The following is a 22,793-nucleotide window of genomic DNA, read 5'->3' as shown; positions in this document are numbered from 1 at the left end:
AAGTTACAGAACAACAAAGGGCCCATCACCTTGTCTAAGTCTTCTTTATCCCCCAGGTACCACTTTGATTTCATAACCTTAAGATTTAAAACTCATCAAGCAAACGTTGACAAAGGTAGCACAGAGAGGGGCAGTCTTAAACTTTGAATAAAAATTGTTGGCCTCAGTAATTTTCACCTCAATTGTGATTCTTCAGTCTCTGTAACTCAGATGATCTCCTGAGGATTTCCCCCACGTGAAGCAAAGGTAGCAGCACCCAAAGAACTGTGACAGACTAGTGAACGAGGCGATTTCTATTTCGGACTCTTGTTACTGAAAACTCATGGTTCTGCTTTTAGCTCCATGGGCCCAGCTCTACATTAGAACCAAACCTCAAAAAGAAACAAAAACTATGCTTGTTTTTGTATACGAACGGTCATGCCCAAAGCGTCACCGTATATAAAGCAAGAAAATGGGAAAGGGAGAGAGGTCACAGTTGTAACGACTCCATTCCTTTCTCCTCATAAGTCCTAAGATTGTTATGATCCTAAAAGGTGCCTATCCATTCTTCAAAACTAACCTGCCCGCTGTGCACCCTACCCGAAGGCTCCAAGTTCATCCCCAGGCTCTCACTTAAACACGTTCAGGGGTGGCAATCAAAACAAATTACAAGATAGCCATGCAAGGTCTACATAGGCAACTACAAAGTTGAATACGAACATTTTCTAACTATTCCCCGTTATGATTTCTAACTGGCTGAAGAACCCAATGAACAAGTGGAAGTTTCCCTCTGTACATGGCTTTTATTATTTACATAATACAATATAGCATCAATGCTGAAGAGCATGATTATGTGCAATACATAAATATGAACTATCTGTACACATCTGCAGGTCTAACTCAGAACTAAGGTACATAAAATCGAAAGCAAAACTGAATGCTTTAATTAAAGTAAAAACTAGGACTGAACACTGCAATAAATCAGAAGTAGTGCCTCGTGTACATACTTAACTATTTACAGATGAAAACAGGCATTACCACAATACTAATCTAACTATACTCATTTATATATAAAAAACACAAGTTTCATACATCACAAAAACCTTCCATTATAACACAGAAGTGATATTACCAGACAAGCATCAGTGAAGTATACTGCCTCTTCTAGTTGTTATTGTACAATGCTGTAGATAATGCAGCCCATGCAATACACCCAAGAACACTAGAGTCCTACACCCAAGTACAATTAATATGATAACGCAGCCCTCTGCGAGTGGTGCTGGATACCACTAAGAAGTCTACTGCAGCCATGTTGGTTATGATTTTCCATGCAGAAGGTACAGTTACATTAAGAACTGAAGTCTTTAAAAAAGCTTTAAACATTCTTTCTTGAACCAAAACATTCAACAAAAGATGCACATGAAAAATGAACTGTTCGGATACCTTTGCAACTTAAAATTCAGATGCATGTTATTCAATAGAGCTGCTGCATGTAAAAACCAAATGTAGTTTTAATTTCTTCTTGTAAACAAATTAATCCTAGTGCAGTTCTGTGCTACACAACATTTTGAGCAATGAGAGTAATGCAGACATCTTCTGGTGCAGGCCAGCACAAAAGCTTCAAAGATAGCTCAAGCCCCTGTTGGCTTGACGGCTTTACTCATGACAACCAGTTGCGATGTTTACCTTTCCCAGAATGTCTTACTTGACAGCTTTTAGAAGACCAATTAGCCAGGCTTACATATGGCACCAAATACTGGTTTCACGGAAAGGTCTGATCCTCTATATAGCTTTCCTCCTGCTTCCAAAGAACATGTTGTGGAAATTAACAGGGTGAAGTCTGACTATGGAAGAAGTAGACTGCCAGTCCTTTTCTGGTGTACCATTTTTTAAAAAAATACAGGCACATAACACTAGCCAAAGATTATACCTTGATTACATTCCCAAAAGGCAGATATGCTGCAAACATGCAGAGATTTCATGTATTTTGTTTGGCACGAGGGAACTAAATTTTGTCCCTATCGTCTGTGTATTTTAATTTGCTGTGCAGAGTCTCATCCAATTTTATTCAGGGGAGGGCATATACATTTTGTAGGGCTGTATCTATCCATTTCTGCCTGTAACAAACACCCAAACATCCTAAAATTTCAATTATAAGACAGACAAGTGTAAAGTAAAACTCTGGAGAACATCAAAGGAAAATGGCCATGCATCTGCTCTTTAATGTTTTCCTACGATATATTAAAATAAAAACAAAGTTTCAGTCTCTTCACAAGTAGTAATTTATATTCTCTGGATTTTTTCAGCCACAACAACTGGATTCTCTTTTCTGATTTTTGCTGCAGCTTCTGCTTTGTAATCATATGGGCAGTTGTGCTTGTCAGAGTAACGGTGAAGTCCACAAAACAAATTTCCACATCGGCAGTCAAACCCTGTACACATAAGAGGAAGTAGAGTCACTTGGGAATTTGCAGTAATTAAAAGGAAAAAAAAAGCCTCAGTCAGTACAGAAGAAGAACCAGATTTTCATGGTTCTTTGTAACATGAGATGGAGTCTGCCACTCTACACTGTGAAACAGCTTTCAATCTCTTTTGACAGAGTGAGAAATTCAAAGAGCTCTCCTTCCTAAACTCCAGTGGAGTATCACAGGGTAGAAGTTACACAGGCTCTAGAGCCAGACTGACCTGAATGCAAATCCGCCTCCTCCTACATATAAACAAATATTTTCTCAAGTGAAAACTGGGGAAAAGAGGACCACGGGGTTCTGAGATTTAAATGAAACAGTTAAAACATACGCTAACATTCTGAGCCTGGCACAGATGGTGTTCGCTGTTTGGGTCAACTATCTTTTCCCCAGGAGAGCAAAGACTCAAAAGAGATGAATTTTTATCAATTTAGTAAAGCAGAGTAATTAATATAGAAGGCCTAAAGCTGATAAAAGGTTTCAGAGGATCAGAGACTCAAGTGGAAATCAAACCCAACTTCTCCCCACTATCCTGCCCCCCGCCCCCAGTCTACTCTGGAAACTTTCTGTTCCTGAAAGTTGGGCATTTTGTTGTAGGTGTTAAGACTCACTAGTCCCTTAAGAGAGCTCCCTGTTAAAGCCTTGTAATAAAATATATACGGTCCTGTATGTTCTGCGATACCTGTAAGGCCAACTTTCTTTCTGCACATAAAACATCTGTTCTTCTTTGGTTTGGGCAACTCAGGAGCTTTTTCTTCACTTTGAGAAGTACTGGGCTGAGAAACTGATGGACTGGGCTGAGTGACAACTGCAAAACAAGGGTGAAAAGGTGATAATTGTTAAGAGTTCTCTGGCCAACAATTACTTAAGTCACAAAAAGAAAACATTTAAGAGAAACAGTAAGATTCTTAACGAAGATATTTATGAAGCCTTTCTTAAAAACACGTGCTTTAAATAGAATCTTCTACTTTAGAGTCAGAACTTCTTTCAAAACTGACAATTTCTTGCCAATCAACAACATATACTCGGCTCCTCTAAATTTTGCAAAATGATTACTCCACTCAAATTCCTTTTAACTGACTCTTAACCCCTAGTACTAGGGAATAAAATTCTAACTTTTAAAGACCTGGGAGATGCTGGTCACATGCCCAGTTTTTCCAAACTGCAATTGCCTAAATGCAAACTTCTTCATTAGGGCAGTTTACATTCATTACTCAGCATATAAAGTTGCCAACTGCTAAAAAATTCATTTTGGCTTTATACAGATAGACAAAAGACTAAACAGACAGATCTAGCAAAATTTCAGTGAGTAAAACCCAAATCATTAAGCCCTAATGAACTTCAGATCCTAGTATTTCACAATAATTATTTCACCATTTTAACAGTGCTTTATATGGTTACATGCAGAAAATCTGAATAGTTTTTAAACTTTTTGAGAAATTAACAGTCTTTACAACAGAAGTACTTGTGAAGTTTTGACTATTAAGGATTCCATAGGCAAATCAAGAATTTTTAAAGCAGCTTTTATTTGCTTTGCAATACTTATCTAAAATGGGCACAGAATTTATACAATGATAATGATCTACTTTTAAAAAGTTCCTTTTTCTCCACCTAAAAGGGCTTTAAAGTTTTAGTTCATATGACATCAATAAAATTTGTCAACACGAAGATAAAACTGCAGTTCACCATATTAAATAAAGGCCACATTACCACTAGTTACTTAAAACAAAAATACCAAATTAGTTCTGCTTTTGTAAAATTCAACTATACAGAAGCACTGAATTTGAATATTAATCCAAACCCCAAGGATAGCAAATTATTGTGCACTACTGCTTAACTAGGCCAGCACCAATGCTGTAAGCCCAAATCCAAACTCGAGAGCGAGCTGATAGGTTTCATGACAGCTTACTCTAAAATTCTCCCTAAATCCGTAACTCAGCCATTTCCTTGGCTCCATCAAAAAACTCAATAGTGGTTCCTGGGACATACAGGGACAAAGGGAGTTCAGAAGGGGGAAATGATTCAGTAAAGGCAAAGAGGAACAAACTACAGAATGTATTAAGAAATAATAAACACGGAGACTAGCTACAGATCTAAAGCAAAGAGCACAGTTCCAAGGTCAGAGTAATTTTGTGTAGAAAACCCTACAAACGCCTAATTTGGCTGGCTTTTTCAGAAAAACGGAGTGCATTTGAAAAGACCAAATATGGATTCACCTGCTGAACTTCAGAATTTTCACTTAACTTTATATAGACTGATTGCTATAGTTCACCTAAGCTTTGCTATGTGATGTTATTAGCAAAAGCAAACCTCCAAAGCAGATTACATACCCACAGATATTACTTCCTCACAATAAAGTTTTATATTGTGTTCAGTCAACAGTGTATCCGGACATAATGAACTGATTACATGAATTATGTGCCCTCCACAGTACAGAGATACCTGTTTTAGGGCCCGGCACAGGTAATTCAAACAAGTCCATCTCTGGCAACATGACGGCCCTTCTAACTGTGGTCTACAGAAGCAGAGACTCAGAGACTCAATGAAAAAAATGCCTTTCCAAACTGAGTTTTCAACTCTCACTTTCTCAATTTGAAAATTTTAGTGTTTAATGAGTTCTTTGTCTTAAATATTTCCTACAATACCGAAGATACCAAGACTGAATATTGTTTTTGAGTATTACGAAGTTTTCTTCATGGCTTTGAAATTTAATCTTATTTCTTCTGTTTATGAATAATACTTTCTTTAGTGATTTAGAGATCTTTAAAATATAATGGTAAATACCTTTTAAATTCATTAAATTCTTAAGATGTCCAGACCCCAGATTATAAATTTGTGGTGTGGGCTCAAAGAGAAGAAAAAAAGAGTAAAGAATGACTGTTTTTCACCCGAGGGACTTGAGAGATAGTGGTTCTTGTTTGGCCTGTATTTTACAGTTCTCTCTCCAATTTAATCTTTCAATGGGAAGGAAATCATCTCCCAACAACTCTTTATTGTACTACCAAATCCAGAACGGAACTAGTATTAAACAAAAAGCATACCTGGCTCTGACACCTCTGTTTTCGGGGTAGTTATTTTGTCCTCTCTTGAAATGCTCATTTCTGTCATTTGCTGAGTTACAGGCAAGGCAGCCACAGGCACATTTCTATTCGAGTTCAAGCAAACATTTTTAAAGATGTTAAGGGTACTTCTTTGTGAGAAATTAAGTTGTCAGTTCAACTTTAAAGTATGTATTATTTCCAACATGATCAAATGGAGCTAAATAATCTAAAATTTAAAAAAATATTGGATGCCCAGCACACATGGTTGAGAATAAAGAAAGCAATCTGATAAATGGCTCATCAATTCAAGGCTGCATGTGTATAGGTTACGATGTCCTATTGTAGCCGACTGGGAACTTGTAGCTGTGCCTGTAATTTAAGGGCAAAAGGGGCAGCTTTGCCAAAATACCTTATATAGCATTACAGTGTAGTCTGCAGAGCCATACTCTACAATCACTAAACCTCAATTATAAGAGATAAAAGCACAGCATTCTCAATACAGCATCCCTGAGAGTACCATGGAGTGTTACAATATGTCTTTCTTCAATGACCTGTCAAGACCATATAGTAAAGGATCCTGGAATCCCAGATTGTGAAACACAAGCAAAGCTAAGGGCATCTGATACATTAACATCCTTATTATATACGAACATTCATAATCAGAACGGTACGGATAACACAGATATATTTCCTCGTTGTATTATTATAAAAACCCCGAAGTTGTCAATCTTACCTTGATTTTTCAGATGTGCTGCCAGCAGCACCTTCACAGTTGTTTAAACTAGTGTCTGCTCTCTGTACAGATGCAGAATCTGAGGTAGGACTGTTGGAACCACTAGCTGTTCCTATTTAAAAAAAGGATTTGTAAGAAACCACAAGACTACAAACACTCAGTAGCAAGACTCTTAATAAGTAACGAATACTTGCTTTTAATTAGGTTAGTGATTTAAGCACTTTCACTGTACTGCAGAATCCTACAATTACATGAGTATCCAAACAAAAACATATGAAAAAGTCACATCCAGTGAACCTAAGTATGAAACAAAACCTCAAAAAGGAAAATAAAAGAGCTAGAAGATGCTTGTGGATGGTCATTCATTCCTCATGTAGTTGTGCCAAGGATGTGGGCTGCTGCTTTCATTTCAAGCTTTTCCTAGGTCTTCTCTCCTTGGGCTCTCAGCATTGATTCTCACAGTCTTGGGCCCCAATTCTTGGTTCTAAATTTTCTGTCCACCAGTTCTTCAAATCGGTTTTTCCTCGGACACTTACCCATTGGGCTCATTCTGCCACTATTCTGCTGCCTCTGAAGATGTTCTTTGTAGCAAACGGAACACATTCCATTTGTCCTAGGATTCCCATAAAAGCCACATCCTGTACTACACAGCATGGGCCCTGGGGTCTGGTTAGTCTCCTGAGCCATATTTTTCTGCTATAAACAAAACAAAAACAATATTTTAGAAATTAGCATGTTACAAAAAAAAATCATTAAATTAGTATGACAGCCATCAGCATACCTCTGTTATTTCTAAACACCAAGTCTATTTCTAACAAAGGCCCAAATTATGTTAATCATTAAAAAGAGCAGGCCAGGAAAACTATGAATATTTTGTTGCCTTTATAAAACAAAGGGCATTACAGAAATCGTCTATCATTAAACATTAAGACGTATTACTTCACCTGTCACTATGATCTTTCTTTCAATTTCTGAAAAGGTCACTCTGCCAGTTATCAGAACTGAACTTAAATCGGTTTGGACAATTGTCATCTTAAAATCACTTTCTGATTTCCTGCACTATAGGCACACCGTGTTGAATGAATTTTTCACCTCTCTGGCTAAAAACATGTAAAATGAACTTGCCAATGAAATGAAAATCTACAATAATCACAATTAAATCTACCAACTCCTGATATGTACTAGTGGTTCTTTAAGCTGGCCATATACAGGATGTAGCGATAAAGCTTTCTTTCTTAATATCTTATAAAATACTGGGCCTCACTAGCAATTCAACAATTCTGCTACCGGGCAGAACTGTACTTTTAAAAATGTTGTAATACCCTTACAGAACACTGAAGAGAGCTGACAGATCATCTGGTCTTTCCTGCTACCTTGGCACTAACAAGTGAAGCTCTTTAAGAATTTAGGGGTCACTGCTCATGAAATTCCTTTTAAGTTCTGCATTTGGGCTGTGAAATCTGGGTTTGAACACTTTTAATGTCAGTACCTAGTAACTTGCAAATGCACACATTATCAGCTATAGATTTCTCTAGCCAAAGGCTCTATTAAAACTTTTCACGAGCGCTTGCCTTCTTACATCAGAAAATGAAACCTTTGAAAGCTCAATTTCAATATGGCAAAGTAGAGCAATATGAACACACAACCTTCAGTAATGATTAATATTTAATGCTAGGTTACTGGAAAGAACTTCATACAGCAAGCCTACCTTGCTTTTCCAGAAGCCTTGTTAAAATTAGAACAGATACAGTAGCATTATGCTAAATTTAGTAAATTTTTCTAAGTGAAAATATACATTAAGAAAAATTTAAACCGTGTAAAGTTTCCATGTCACCTTAAAATATGTATGTACATACAAAAAGCTTATTTGAGACATTTTATTAAAGGGAGACTGTGTGCTATAACTTGTGGTCATGGTCATTTAAATGTGTCTCAACACTGATAATGGAAGTTAAGTTACTTGTTAAGTTATGAACATTTCAAATTAAGTGCAGTAAAGTACTTCATTCAAGCTAGAGCTGGTCTACAATTTCATATGGCTTTTCTCAACTATCGTGCACTCGAATACACTCTTTAGTGAATTACTAAAAACAATGTTTTAACAAGTATTTAATACTTATCACCAAAATTACAAAAAGGGGGAAGAGGACTAACCAAATTTGACCTGGCCAGAATCCTGCCAGTATCTCCCCCCACAGTTAAATGACAGTAATCTTTCCTTTTGTTAGCAAAAAGAAGTATCTGAGGCTTGAAAATATTTCAAACCAACCAAGCTTATATAGTATCAGAGAACCACAACTTACTTCAAACAATACTACTAATTTAGTTGACATGGTCTCTTTAAATAGTAAGTGGAATTTAGCTGACTCATTTGGAGCAGGGCAGTGTAAACATTTCAACATCACTTGTTTATTAATAAACATTTTCAGCTGGGCTTAAAAAAATTTTAATATGTGCAAAAATGCTTCAAATAAAAAATTACGTCCTTATTTGCAAACCCCCTCCCCCCACGAATACGTGGGAATCTGCCTTATACAAAAAGTTCATTCCTTGAAGCCAGCCCAAGAAATTATGCTAGCTCACAGTTTCTATACGAACTTCCAGGGACATCTGACAGTGGCTTTAGAATAGCAAACAGGCCTAAATTTAAGCACCAACCTTAAATTAAGCACCAACCTTAGCTAATCCAATTCTTTAAAATCTTTCCTTGTACATACAAGAGGGGGAAAGGGATCTCAATTACCCACTTGGGACTTGCTAAGTATCCCACCTTTCCTTCTTCAGAAAACACAACTACTTTCAATTCACTAAAAATAGCCTGCAATGGAGACACAAGAAACACCAGGACATTAGTCTTCCACGAAGCTTCCCATCTTGTAGATTTCTCCCCTCTAGAAAGCCAGCTTTTAAACGCCATCACATGTGCAAAGCTTGCCTTAATATTTCTCAGAAGCTTAGATCACATGGGCGGCAGCTTCAGCCTGTCACAAGGCTGCAATGTGACAGGCTGAGCTGGATGGAGGCTCTCACATAAAGCCTAGTCAACAGGGGCCTCTGAAATCAGCTTCTATTTATATCTTAGAGCCTGCCAACTCCTACACAACCCCAAGAACCAAGGATGCTGCGTTTATAGATCTAATATAATAAGGAAACAAAACAAAAAGATGCCATTGAGGCTGCTATTTTTTTTTTTTTTTTTGGTAATGTAGGGAGGGCTAGTGAACAATCTCAAATTCAACAAAAAGATGCATCATTACACACTCATGAAGCCAAAATGGTCAGGGTTGTTTATAAAAACCAAGCCCAGTACAGAGAGCACCCAGGCAGAAAGAATCCTCATGTTGAAATCCCCCTGCTTAGCAGCAAGTTGGGGGTGGGAGGGGGCCTTTTCCCTTCTGCTTGGCAACATTTCAGAAAAATACAATACCATTACTATTTAGTACCTTTAAAGTTTTGTTGTTAGAAACTTGTGCAGCCCTGTGCCAGCTCTACCAAGCCCAGGGAAAAATGTTTATTTTTACAGTTCGAATAGCTGAAATGTCTATTTTTTACAGTTTGTGGCTTCCTCTAACTCCTAGTTTAAAGAAAAACCAAAACCCGGGCACCTAGCAGAAAACTCTACAGCCTCAAATAGGAATAATTTTAAAAAAGGCTTTTTACACCTATGGAATTTAGTTTTCAGGTGCACATGTTCCAAGATGTTAAGAATGCCTACTCGTCTGGAGGGGAGACCTGAGTTCCAGTATCTAATCTACTTCTAACTAAGCCAGTGACCTTGGGCAAGTCCTTACTCTCCAGATCTCCGTTCTCTCTTTGCCAAAAGGAGATTATTATGATTTCTAAAGGCTCCTTTCCAGGCTTAATATCGGGCCGGAGCCAGAAAATACGGGAGAACTACAGTAAATTGTTTTTTGGGGAAACATTAAAAAAAAAGCAAACTTGTAAGATAAAATTCCAATATTCTCACCCATTAAGTTCTGAAATCCTACTTAAAAAAATAAAATAAATAAAATGAAATTTTACTGTTACTTTTTTTAAGTCTGTAAATGACCTGAACTCGAGGTTTAAAACCAGGGGCTCTGTGACCTATATACGCTACTTTACCCTAATGTCCTTAGACTAGATTCCCAGGAGGCATTCAATAAACAGGGGCCTTTCCTCAAACCACGGCTCCACGGGAGTGCGTGGAAAGCGAGCAAGAATTGCACGTTCACCAGCCTAAATGCACGAAACAAAGGGGACGGTGCTCCGTTTCCTCCATGAAAGGGATCTCGGGCGAGAAACGCAGCGACGCCGGCAAAACTAAGACACGACGGCGGAGGAGCCCCCCGCACCCACGTTCCAGAGGATTTCGGAACAAGTCCGGGTACCCCCGGCCCCCCATCCCTCCCCCCATGCCCCTCTCCCAAGCCGAGGCCTTGCTCAGGAAAGCCCAGCAGGGCCTCCTCCAAAAATCACTGAGTCATGCAGAACAGCAGCTCCGCAGGCCCGGCCGGCCCGCGCCGACCCCCGACCTCCGCCGGCTCCTCGGAGGAGGCGGCGGGCGAACTGGGGAGGGGGGTGGGGGGGGCGCGGCGAGCCGAGGGTCGGGGGCGCGGCCGCCGCCACGGCCCCTTTGTCTGTCCCGATCCCGCGGCCCACGCCGGGCGCCGCGCCGAGGGCGGTCGGGACGCACGCGAGGAAGGCCCGGGACCCACACGCCGGGCATTGTTCTCCGGCCCGTGCGGGTGCAGGCGACCTGGGGGCGCGGGATCCCGGGCCACGACCACAGGATGACGCCGCCGTCTTTGTGCTTCCCGAGCCGGCGGGCGGGCTCCCCTCCCCCGGAGACCGCCAGCCGCGGCCCGCGCGGGCTCCGCCGGAGGCCCGGGTCCCCCCACTCCCATCCCCCGGCGCGGGCTGCCGGGCGCCCCCCACTCCCCCCAGCTCCGCACCACTCACCCTGCGGGGGCAGGAAGGCAGGAGCCGGGCTCGCGCGCGACGCCGGCGCGGTGGGGCCGGGCGCAGGCCTCCGGGAGGGGCGAGCCGGGCGCCCTGGAGCGGCCGCCGCGGGCCGGGAGCGGGGCGGAGGTGCCGCTGCCGCCGCCGCGGGGTCCTCCTTTGTTCCTGCAGCAGCACCGAGCGTGGACGGGACCCGCCGGAGCTCGGGAAGTGGGAGGAGGGAAGCGGGGGGGGGGCAGAGGAGGAGGCGGAGGGAGGACCGCAGGCCGCGGCGGCTAACGCTGCTCGCGGCACTCGCCCGTCGTCACCTCACGCCTCCACCGGCGGCGGGGTGGGCCGACTCCGAGGGCGACCGGGACGCGCGCGGGGAGGCCTGGGCGCCGCGAGGGCCCGCGGGCGGTGCTCTCCTTCGCCTCAGCTGTGGCCGGGGAAGTTGCGTGGCTCCCGGGAAGCGAGCGAGCCCCAAGTCCAGACGCACACCGGCCCGCGCTCCGACCGACTGACGCGCTCTCTCCGCCCGGCGCTCGGGCAGTGAGGGAAAGACGGAGGAGGGGCGGGGTCTGTGCGTCAGCGAAAACCCCGACGGCGGCGGCGGCGGCGGGGAGCGCGGTGACGTCACGAGCCCGACGCCCCGCCCCCTCGGGCCCCGATCCCGAGTCCGGGAGGCGGGGTCAAGTCGGGCCCTGCCGCCGACGCGCGGAGCCGAGTCACTGGCGAGGCTGTCGGCCCCAGGGTGGAGCTGCAAGGAGCGAGTCCTGTGGAGACTTCGTTTCTATTTTTAACCCGATTGTCCGCCCTCAGCCTTCCTCCTTCCGATTTTCTCCCTCCAGCCCGCTTCTCGCCGTCTGAGTTCTCACGCTTTGTCTCAAGCCCTTGGCAGACATTTTCCTTTCCTCCTTACTCCCCTAACCGTCGCTTCCCCGCCCCCTCCGCCGAAGTTAGGAAGAAGGGTTCCCTTCGAGGAAAGGAAAATAACTTCTCGCCTGTTCAAGAAGCGTCCCCTGCCCCGTTTCCCCGCACCCCCTTTCGGTTCTAAAGTCCAGCCCGAGCGCGGCCCGGGCGCCGCCGGAAAGCAGCGGCGCAGGCGGCGCTCGCTCGCTCGCCCAAGGTCACGGGCGGTTGTGCAAAGTCGGGAAACGCTCGGCCGACTGGCTGCCAGTCCCGGCCCCCGCGGCCCTGGCGTCGCTGTTCGGAACAAACTGTTTTGGCCAGCGTGTAAAATCCCTGGAAATCGACTATTCCAGTAAGGCGTCGTGAACTGGGAAAGCACCAAATGTTCTGCTCAAGACGTGGAGTTAAGGGACAAAAACACGCCAGACCTGAAACGGGGGAGCCCAGAAAGAGCAGACGTTGCAGGGGAAGTTCAACAGGAGGGGGGTATTGGGCAGGCGGTTCATAAGTGAGGCACAGGGCCTGAGCAGTTAGCAGAGGCGATTGAACTCAAAACACCCAGAACCCTTCCAAAGACCAACAAAAATATCCCACTTACAGCTGACCTCTCCAAGTGACTTCAGTTGAACTCAAAAGAACAAAATTACTAAGACAGAAAGTACTTCTGAAATTTTGTAGTAAACAGTGGCCTTTACTGAATAAACAGAAATGAAGCTTAGGGCTTATATGAGCCACCGTTAGAATGGAATGAAAGTTCCCTTCAGTGTTTCAAACTTGCTGTTCAATCACTTGGGGTGATTATTTTAAAAAAAATTCCTAGGCCTCTCTCCCGAGGAGCTGGAGCTCAGTAGTTCTCCGGGTGATTCTTTGCCATTTTGTATAGTTTGGGAGAAATATACAGACTTTCTGGTGTCCTGTCCTGGTGCCCTGCGCCAGAATTTCCAAATCAGACATTTCTTTGCCACAGTGGGCAGAATACCTAAAACATAACTAAACACCCCCTTCGCGATTCAGGGTTCTGGTAGTCAGTTCTTGCGTTAGAGATGTAGGTAGTTTCAGCCACTGTTGCCAAGACTTTTGGACTTGATTTCCTTGAATGAGAAAGTAAATTAGTAAAAACATAGCAGCTACCGTTTACAGACCGTTTTCGGTGCTGCGTTTTTTCCCATTTAGGGTCTCATTTAATCTTCAAGTCACTGAGATAGGTGCTATTATATCCATGTTTACAGAAAAGGAGACAATGACCAAAAGGAGTAAGCGACCTGCTTGAGGAACGAAGGACAAGGGAAGCCAAAAAAGTGATTTTTTTTTTTTTACTGAGGACAAAAATAACTTAGAGATTCCCCCCACCCCACCCTGAATTTTAGTTATAAACGTGAAAGAAGATAATTCCTGAAGAAGCATATTTGAGACACACACACACCCCAAAGAGTAATGAGGTGAACTGGTTATTTAATAATGTATTGCATAATATCTGTTATGTAGCCCCTTCTGATAATTCATCCTTTCATTCAAGCATTTACAATGATCTCTATGAGCCGATTTCAACCAAGAATGTGGTTGCTGTTGAACCTAATTTTAGCAAGATTCCCTTCTAACGACCCTAGTTGGTCTCAAAGTCATGGTTCCTAGGCCACAGCAACACCTGGGCACCGTGAGGAATCCAAATTCTCAGGCCCGCCCGCTAGAACTATGGAATCACAGACTCTGTGGGTTTGTCCCGCTATCCGTGTGGTTAAGTCCTGCGTGTGATTCTGATGCTCACTCAAGTTTAAAAACCACTGACTTAACCCCAGCCACGCTATCCGGTGCTTTTGGATCCTCGTATCATGTGAAAAGAAAGGGTTGAAAAAAAAATTTATTTTTTCTTCTATTCCTGGTGGAACAGCTAAGGGGATGTGCTTTTCAGGAGTTTTGCTGTTATTCTAAATTTTCAGCTGGACTCTAAAGACGAACTATAAAACTCAAAATATTTCGTAGAATGCTCTTAGTGTAAGTATGCAAAAGGGCTGTCACTCTGTGGTCATCAGAGAAGGCTGAAACCAGCCTCTGGAAACAAGATATCGGGGAAGGGGAGTGTGTTCAAAATGTGGTGTAATTAATTAGTTGTTCAAAAATATCTTTTGTAGAATTTCATTACATGGGACATACCGAATAATACTGATACTGATCCATTCCTAAGGGCTCTTTGAAAATTATATCTATTGACTTCCGAGTATGGAAAATAAAGATTTTTTTCTGTCTCCCCCGCCAAAAAATAAAATTATTGCTTATTGATAAATTTCCATAAAAATGTTTTGCACACTTGCTACATTCGAGGCACTCACTGACTGGGTGTTGAAATATACACTGGTGGGAAAAATCTTACCCTGATTCTCATGGATATTACTGTAATGTTAGGGTGAAAGACAATAACCATACTGTCCTATAAATACATAATTATGAACTGGTAAATATTTTGAAAGAAAGGTACAGAATGTTGCCGGAGTATGTACACAATGACCAATGGGTACTGAAAACTCCCCCAGCTCTGAATTCCATCACCTCTTATCCCCATCACTGGTTACTTCCTTAAAGGAGTTAACTATAGTAACCTGGCATGTCTTATGAGAAAGTTGGAACACTGTGTATAATGCTTTAGAATTCAGGTAAAGTCATTACAGGTTCACTTATGTTTTTCTTTATAATCTAGGCATGGGCCAAAAAAAGGGATTGATGATTGAGGAAGAGCAAATGTAATTAAATTTCTTAAAAAGTAGAAAATGAGATCCTTTAAAAATAGCAATAAAAGTTATTAGTCCTAAAATATAAAAGAGCTGGAGTTATTTTAGCTTGACATGTAACTTCCCATTATGGAGACAGGAATTGCTTCTATGGCATTATAGTAATACCCTGTCATGGGTGACTTCATTTTCTCTCTGTGCTTGAGTAGAGCTTGGTGAAGCACAAAGTCTTTGCTAGGGTTTTAAAAACTGGCGAGTGTCATTTGATGGTCACAGTGGCCTTCCTCTCTTTCTTTCCTCAGCCCCTTCCAAAGTCTCAAAGATCAAGGTAAAGAGACTCCACTGTATTTTTATTATTTTCAAAATGATTGGCTGAAAGGATTACAATATTGTATTTAGAGCAAATCAACTAATTAAAAAAATTGGAGTGTAACATAGATTATTTAATTATGGTTTTTTCCTCTTTAATCATTGATAATTAAATCATAATTAAAATATCAGCGAATCCAATAATAGATTGGTTTTAAACCCAGCTCAACAAATGGTTGGCTAATTTTTTCCCTTAAGGAATTGATAAAGCAAGTAGCAATTTAATTATCATGAAGAACTTTTGGTAATTTTAAAACCCCACTTATTTTCAATGAAAACAACTTGATCAAACAAATCTTCAAATAAATGGCATGGATATATTACCTGATTAAAGAAGACTTTCAGACACAACCCAGATACTGTCAACATAGCCATAAACAATTTTTAAGACTGCTTAAATAAACAAAAGCCTTTATTATTAATTTAAATCGAAAATGGAAGGTGAAGGAAGTTGATGAAATAATATGTTTAAGGGGGCGTCTGGGTGACTCAGTCGGTTCAGGATCCGACTAGACTTTGGCTCAAATCATGATCTCACAGTTTATGAGTTCGAGCCCTGTGTCAGGCTCTGCGCTGACAGTGCAGAGCTTGCTTGGGATTCTGTCTCCCTCTTTCTCTGCCCTGCCCCCACTTTCTCTCTCTTAAAAAATAAATACGAAAATAAAACAAAAAAATGTATATGTATTTTGCTGTAGATATCACCTTTTAAGACACACACGAGGTGCTTTAGTCTCAAGAACTTTAAGAAAGCTTTATCACTGAACAAACTTGGGATGGATGTTAAGTATGAGTCTCAGTAGTTAGCTCTGGCTCTGAGACAACACTTTGAAGCATATCATAACCTGGGCTCCTGGGTAATAGGTGGACCAGAAAGTCAGGAACTGGGTGGATAATTCTGCAAGAGCCCAGCAACTGGGATGTATAAACCCTGACAATGGCAGTTGGCACTAAGGTCCTAGATATCCAGCAAAAGAAAAAGATCACAGAAAGCAGGCAGATACTGTCAGAGAGTTCAGGATTCAGGCAGAAGAGCAACTAAAGAAATGGGTAGAGTAGGTCCTCACCCTGGAGGAAGGCAAGTTCTAGGCAGAGAGCAAGGCAAGTGTCTTAGTTTTGTTTTTTCATTTACAGCGTATGTTCGAATGCATTAATTCGGTAAATTATCACAACAGTCCGTTGATCTAGGTATTCTCATGTCTACTTTTGCAGAGGAGTTGACTGAGGCTCAGGGCAAAGTCATGGGTCTTGTCCAATGTCATGTACCTAGTAACAGTCAAAGCTGGGAATTTAATTCTAGCCTTCTGTCTTCTGGTTCAGTGTTTTGCTGCCTCACCAGGAACATTTCCCCTTTTAATTTAGGTCATAATTATATTTCCCATTGTAATATGAACCACCCTTAAATATCTTGTACATCACTCATCTCACTCAGAATTGCGACCTTAATAGAAACTCTGATTAGATAGTGCCTTCCTGCCTAACAGGCAACTCCCTCCAAATCTGTTTGGTTCCATCTTTTCTCTTCAATTTCTAAATATGGCATTCCATAAGTCTACCTCTTGAGCACTCTTTGTTTCTCTATTGAACATACTGTCAGAGTGATTGCACTTAGTTTCATAGCTTTAAGTGATATCTGTACTCATTCCTTGGCTTACAACTGCTTGTGTTATGAATTTTTTATTTACAAAGATATTTATATCTATTTAAAAATTTTATATGTAAACACTTCTCAGTTTAACCCAGGATACTTGTTTTTCAAGCTAAAGGTATGCTGTGTCACTGGAAGAGAAATTCACAGCTAGCCACTGCTATTGCTGAGTTGTGAATAAATGGTACGATCTAGGCATAGAGATGGGTTTATATTTATTCCTTGTGAATCTTGTCTCAAAAGGGGCCAAGATAAAGTTAGAACCTTGGAATCTCTTAGCAGGTGCTTCAGTTATTGGTATATATTTGATTTAAGTTCTTTCCATATAGTAATTTACAATATAGTAACCAGCTCTAAATGTGAAATGTACAAATATGTAGAGAAAAATATTACCTTTTATTGTAAAATTAAAAGTGATGAAATAAGTTGAAGGAAGACCGAGAAATTTTAAAAAATGAGGTGGGGCACCTGGGTGGCTCAGTTGGTTGCGAGTCCTACTTCGGCTTAGGTCACAATCTCATGGTTCATGGTTCGAGCCCTGCATCAGGCTCAGTGCTGACAGCTCAGAGCCTGGAGCCTGCATCGGATTCTGTGTCTCCTTCTCTCTCTGCCCCTCCCCTGCTCGCACTCTATCTCTCTTTCTGTCAAAAATGAATAAACATTTACAAATTTTTTAAAAAAAGACATGAGGAGGGGCGCCTGGGTGGCTTAGTCGGTTAAGCGTCCGACTTTCGCTTAGGTCATGATCTCGCGGTTCGTGGGTTCGAGCCCCGCGTCGGGCTCTGTGCTGACTGCCAGCTCAGAGCCTAGAGCCTGTTTCAGTCTGTGACTCCCTCTCTCTCTGACCCTCCCCTGCTCACGCTGTCTCTCTCTCTCTCCTAGAAATAAATAAAACATTAAAAAAATAAATAAATAAAGCTTTAAAAAAAATTACATGAGGCTTGGCCATTAACTGATTAAATAATATACAGTTGGAAAAAAATCAGAAATTGTTAGGTCTTAATAACACAATATCACTCAAATGTGTCTAAGGCTACACCTAAATTGTTTGAGGGTTCCCTGAAGTTATTGATGCTGGATAGAATGCTGATTTGAACTTCCTAACTATATATGTCTTTGAAGTCCTCAAGAAGGCTATTGAAGAGGGAACCCCGAGGACAAAAGAATAGGAATAGAGTTCAGTGGACATCACAGAAGGTTTAAGGGATCGAGAAGAATTTACTCTCAGAGTAGGATCTAGAGTGCAGCTGGAGACTACGAGTTGCTTAGCAATGACACAGAGGACCTTCAGAAGAAGTTCGGCATTCATTAGTATTACTGTCTTTGAAGGAGGTTGATCTCTTGAGGAAACAACTTCCCTCAAATCCAATGGTCTCTTGCATATTTCATCAGATTTAGAAGGATGGCCCAGATCAGTCTCCCAGTTTTCCAAAAATCAGAGAATAGATTGCTTTGTTAGCTACTGCCTGTGGACAACTGGCGATCACCCAGGGCAATGGTTGTGGTTGGAAGACGTGCTGATATTCCAGGAGCACTAGTGGTTTCTCTTCTAGCCAGTTCCTTCCTTTTAAGAAGACTTCTCGAGCTAAGAGGTTAAGAAGCATGCTCCTTTGAGAGCAGCCTTCAGAAGGAGAAGATGAAGTAGAGAATTCCTGTGGTAGGAGTTATATTCAACCAGATGACTTTGACAGCCCCTGGCAATTATAAGACCCCATGATTTCTTACAGTGCATATTTGAATGAATAGATTTCTGTTCACTTGATGTTTTAAAAAGCTTTTTTCTTTTGTAATCACTTGACCTTATAGTTAAAGTAGAATTTTTAAAGAGGGTGAAAAGCCAGACATTCATAATAAATCTCTTTAAAAGAGTGAAAACCGGGGTGCCTGGGTGGCTCAGTTGTTTGAGCGACGCTGACTTTGACTCATGTAATGATCTCAAAGTTTGTGAGTTTGAGCTCCACATCGGGCTGTCTGCTGTCATCATGGAGCCCACTTCATATCTATCCCCCTCTTTCTCTACCCTTCCTCCACTCGTGCTCTCTTTCTGTCTCTCAAAAATAAATAAATATTAAAAAAATTAAAAAATGAGGGGCGCCTGGGTGGCTCAGTCAGTTGAGTGTCCGACTTCTTCTGCTCAGGTCATGATCTCACAGCTTGTGGGTTCGAGTCCCGCATATGGCTCTGTGCTGACAGCTCAGACCCTGGAGCCTGCTTCAGATTCTGTGTCTCCCTCTCTCTCTGACCCTCCCCTGCTCATGATGTCTCTGTCTCTCAGAAATAAATAATAAATAAATAAACATTTAATAAAATCTTTTAAAAATAAATAAAAAATAAAAAAATTTAAAAAATGAAAACCAATACAGCAATGTAACTGCATAATGATTAAAGGAACTATCAACGTCACAAGCAAATAATGTTTAGTATTTGTTTTGTGCTTACTTTGTGTTTTTATATACCTTATATTTAATCCTTGCGATAATCCTTTGAAGTAGTGATGATTATGCTCCTGGACAGAGACAGAGCTGAGGCACAAGGCGGTAAGTAATAGGTCTGAAATCATGTTTCATTGAAGTGACATCAAACCCAACTCAGTCTGATTCCGAAACTCGAGTTCTTTCCAAAGCAGCAAGTGCCTTTATTAAACCAGTCATTGTTACTTGGAGGAAAGCCTGGAGGCTCCTCTTCAGCTCTCCACCCAGGATAGAATCTTCTAGACAGCACATGCAGCATTCAGATTCTGTGGTAATACCACGAATAGAAAAGTCTCTCTTCTCTCTCTCTCTCTCTCTCTCTCTCTGTATATATATATATATATATATATGCGGTCACAAGATAATACATTCCAACCTCCCTAGAATCATGATACAAGATTTAATCCAGATTATTACTGTTATCTAGTTTGCAAAGACCTCAGAAAAATGTAACTTTTGTGTTTTTTCAAACATATTCCATGACTATTGAGTTGACATGGTTAAAAACAGCTAACAACTTTTATTTTTTAAAGAACTTATTGACAAGTCATGTTCCATAGAATGGGTATTTCTTTGATTTGTACTCAGGTGCAATTCTGTGGACTCTTTACTATGGGCAACTCATTATCAGTTGGTGAATTATATGCCCTATGTCTCATCCACAGTAACCTGGATATTTTGCCACTTATAGCAAATTTGTTTTTCTGTTTTGGAGGGATGTTGGGGATAAAGGAGGAGAGGGACAAAACAATAGCAAAAGAATTTTGGGATGGAGTTCTTTTCTACACCTGTTTCATTACGCTATTTCTAAAAATTGTTAAGTATTGGGGCACCTGGGTGGCTCATTTGGTTAAGCGTCTGACGTCGACCCAGGTCATGATCTCAAGGCTTGTGAGTTCGAGCCCCGCATCGGGCTCTGTGCTGACAGCTCTGGATCCTGCTTTGGATTCTGTGTCTCCCTCTCTCTCTGCCCCTCCCTTGCTCACACTCTCTCTCAAAAATAAATAAACATGTAAAAAATTTATGTACAAATTGCTACGTATTAATAATATATGGATATTTTCTCTTTGTATAAATTTCAAGCAACATAGGATTTTAACATAAAAGTGAGTCTCCTATTCAAGCCACCCCCAAATCATTCTCCTCTTCTCAGAGATAATCCTTGGGAACTAATGTGTCTACTCCTTGAAACCTTGTAGTATGCATTCATGTATTTATACCTCTATATAGAGAGACATATTTGTGATTTGTTTGTTTATATAATTGGAATTATGCTATGTATATAGTTCTGCAACAGTATGCCTTGGGAGTCTTTTCATGTCAGTGCATAAATACCTATCTTATTCATTTTAACAAATTGCTGAGTATGAGTGTAGCGCAAGTATGATAATCATTATCCTACTGGTGGATATTCAGGTTGTTCGTATTTCTTAACTATGATAAATAATGTTGATAAGAGCAGTAACTTACTCTGAAAATGCAGTGTCTTAATGCCAATTATTTGCATGTTAAAAACGTTTTTGTATGAACTTTGACTATGCTCAAGTGTCGGTTCTTATGTGTAGAATTAATTTTTAAGAAAGTCAAGAAGGGGCGCTTGAATGGCTCAGTTGGTTAAGTGTCCGACTTCAGCTGAGGTCATGATCTCACAATTTGTGGGTTCGAGCCCAGCGTCGAGCTCTGTGCTGACAGCCAGCTCAGAGCCTGGAGCCTGTTTCAGATTCTGTGTTTCCCTCTCTCTGACCCTCCCCTGCTCATGCTCTCTCTCTCTCTCTCAGAAATAAAAAAAAAAAAGTCAATAAATCTCATTGACTTAACTGATGATCATGTGACCTTTCTCTCTTTCTCTCTTCCTTCCTTCCTCCCTCTTCCTTCTCTCCTTTCTTCCTTCTTTCCTTCCTCTTTCTTCTAACTCTGGGAAAGATAATATGTGCAAGATGTTCAAGGTTCACTTAGGAGAGCAACCACGATGTGAAGTACTGGGTCATTTTCCCTCAACCATAAGCTAATGACCAGAATGACAATAGAGAACATTTGTTAGGCACTGGTTAAGTACTAGCTTTGCTATAGGCACCTTACACACATTAAGATGAACTTAATTGAGTCTCATAGAGGAATGAAGAAGTAGGCACAATTATTATGCCCATTTTGCTAATGGGGAAATTGTCAGAGAGGTACGAGACAAATAAGAGGGGCGTCCACCCCAAAGGCCTGGACCCGGAGGCCTTACCCCTGGTGGCTAAAGGGAGCAGTACAGCTCCATCAAGGCTCCCAAGGCAGGGCTCCTCCACACTTCCTGGGGATGCAAGTTAGGGTGATCCCTTCCTCTGCTTTGCCTGTGACTTTCCCAGCTTTAGCACGGAAAGTTCTGTGTCCCAATTGACCCCTGAGTCCTGAGCAAGCCTGGATGGTTTAGTCACCCTCGTCTGCTTAGTGTTTGTTTTGAGGAAAGGTTGGGAATAATATACCTGGAGCAGGTGGGCAATAGCCCTGTCTCATAGTCGTCAGGGAGTTTGACAGACCTTCACTGTGAACTATTGGCAGTGCATATCTTCTCATAAACGCATCTGTATAAATGGTAAAGTCAAGGTTGCTAAGGGGGACCCCCTGTGACCAAAGAAAGGATGAAAAAAAGAAAAGGCCTACCATCTGGGTTGCATTCTAACATATCAGAGCACAGAGGATGCTGAAGAGGGACCAAACCACACAAACTCCCCAACAGCAAGAGTTCCCATCCTTTTTGACTTTTACTATCGGGCAATTTAAATGCAATATCCTGTCTCTACCCATAACAGGACTACAAAATATCTTATTCTTCCTTGTTTCAACTGCGGTCAATAGTCCTAGCTACTGTATTATCTACATTGCAAAGATTTAGGGCTGTGTGTGTGTGTGTATGTGTGTGAGTGTGTGTGTGTGTGTGAGAGAGAGAGAGAGAGAGAGATCTAGAATTAACCTCATTATAACAAAGATGAGATATCCCTTTAAGAAAAAATGTTAAAAGCAAAGATTGCATTTTTTTTCTTGAACAGTCTGACGATCTTGATATATTTAGAGTTGCAAACAGAATGACTTTTTTTGTTGTTGTTAACTCAGTCACAAATTGCAAATGGGATCAGAAAGCTAGGAATCAGTCATGTTTCTTGGCAGATGGTGGGTGCCAAGAGAGCAAATAACAGAACTATGGCTATCCTCACCAAAAAAAAAAAAAAAAAAAAAAAAATCAACCACACAAGACACGGGCCTATTAGGTAAGATTTATAAAGCTTGCCATAAAAACCACTTCATTTGAAAATTGCTTCATCTAGGGGCGCCTGGGTGGTTCAGTCGGTTAAGTGTCCCGTCTCGGCTCAGGTCATGATCTCACAGTTCATGAGTTCAAGTCCCGCTTCTGGCTCTGTGCTGACAGTTCAGAGCCTGGGGCCTGTCTTTGGATTCTGTCTCTCCCCCTCTCTCTGCTCCTCCCCCGTCACACTCTGTCTCAAAAATAAACAAACATTATTTTTTTAAATTTAAATAAAAAAAAGAAAATTGT

The 22,793-nt window shown here is 41.4% G+C and overlaps 1 protein-coding gene across 1 annotated transcript; it reads right to left on the bottom strand.

The window, feature by feature from the left end:
• Positions 1-762: 762 nt before the first annotated feature.
• ZFAND5 (zinc finger AN1-type containing 5) lies at positions 763-11,647 on the bottom strand. Its single transcript, XM_039241573.1, has 6 exons — positions 11,160-11,647; positions 6,755-6,914; positions 6,219-6,330; positions 5,486-5,589; positions 3,127-3,252; positions 763-2,411 (listed from the first exon to the last, which is right to left on the bottom strand). The coding sequence occupies exons 2-6, from the start codon at positions 6,903-6,905 to the stop codon at positions 2,263-2,265; spliced, it is 642 nt and encodes a 213-aa protein (XP_039097504.1). The 5' UTR covers positions 6,906-6,914; positions 11,160-11,647; the 3' UTR covers positions 763-2,262.
• Between the last annotated feature and the right edge of the window lie 11,146 nt (positions 11,648-22,793).

The sequence above is a fragment of the Hyaena hyaena genome, unplaced genomic scaffold (genome assembly GCF_003009895.1).
Source record: "Hyaena hyaena isolate Hyena2069 unplaced genomic scaffold, ASM300989v1 scaffold_196, whole genome shotgun sequence".
Classification (NCBI taxonomy): domain Eukaryota; kingdom Metazoa; phylum Chordata; class Mammalia; order Carnivora; family Hyaenidae; genus Hyaena; species Hyaena hyaena.
This window is presented reverse-complemented; position numbering and strand designations above follow the sequence as displayed.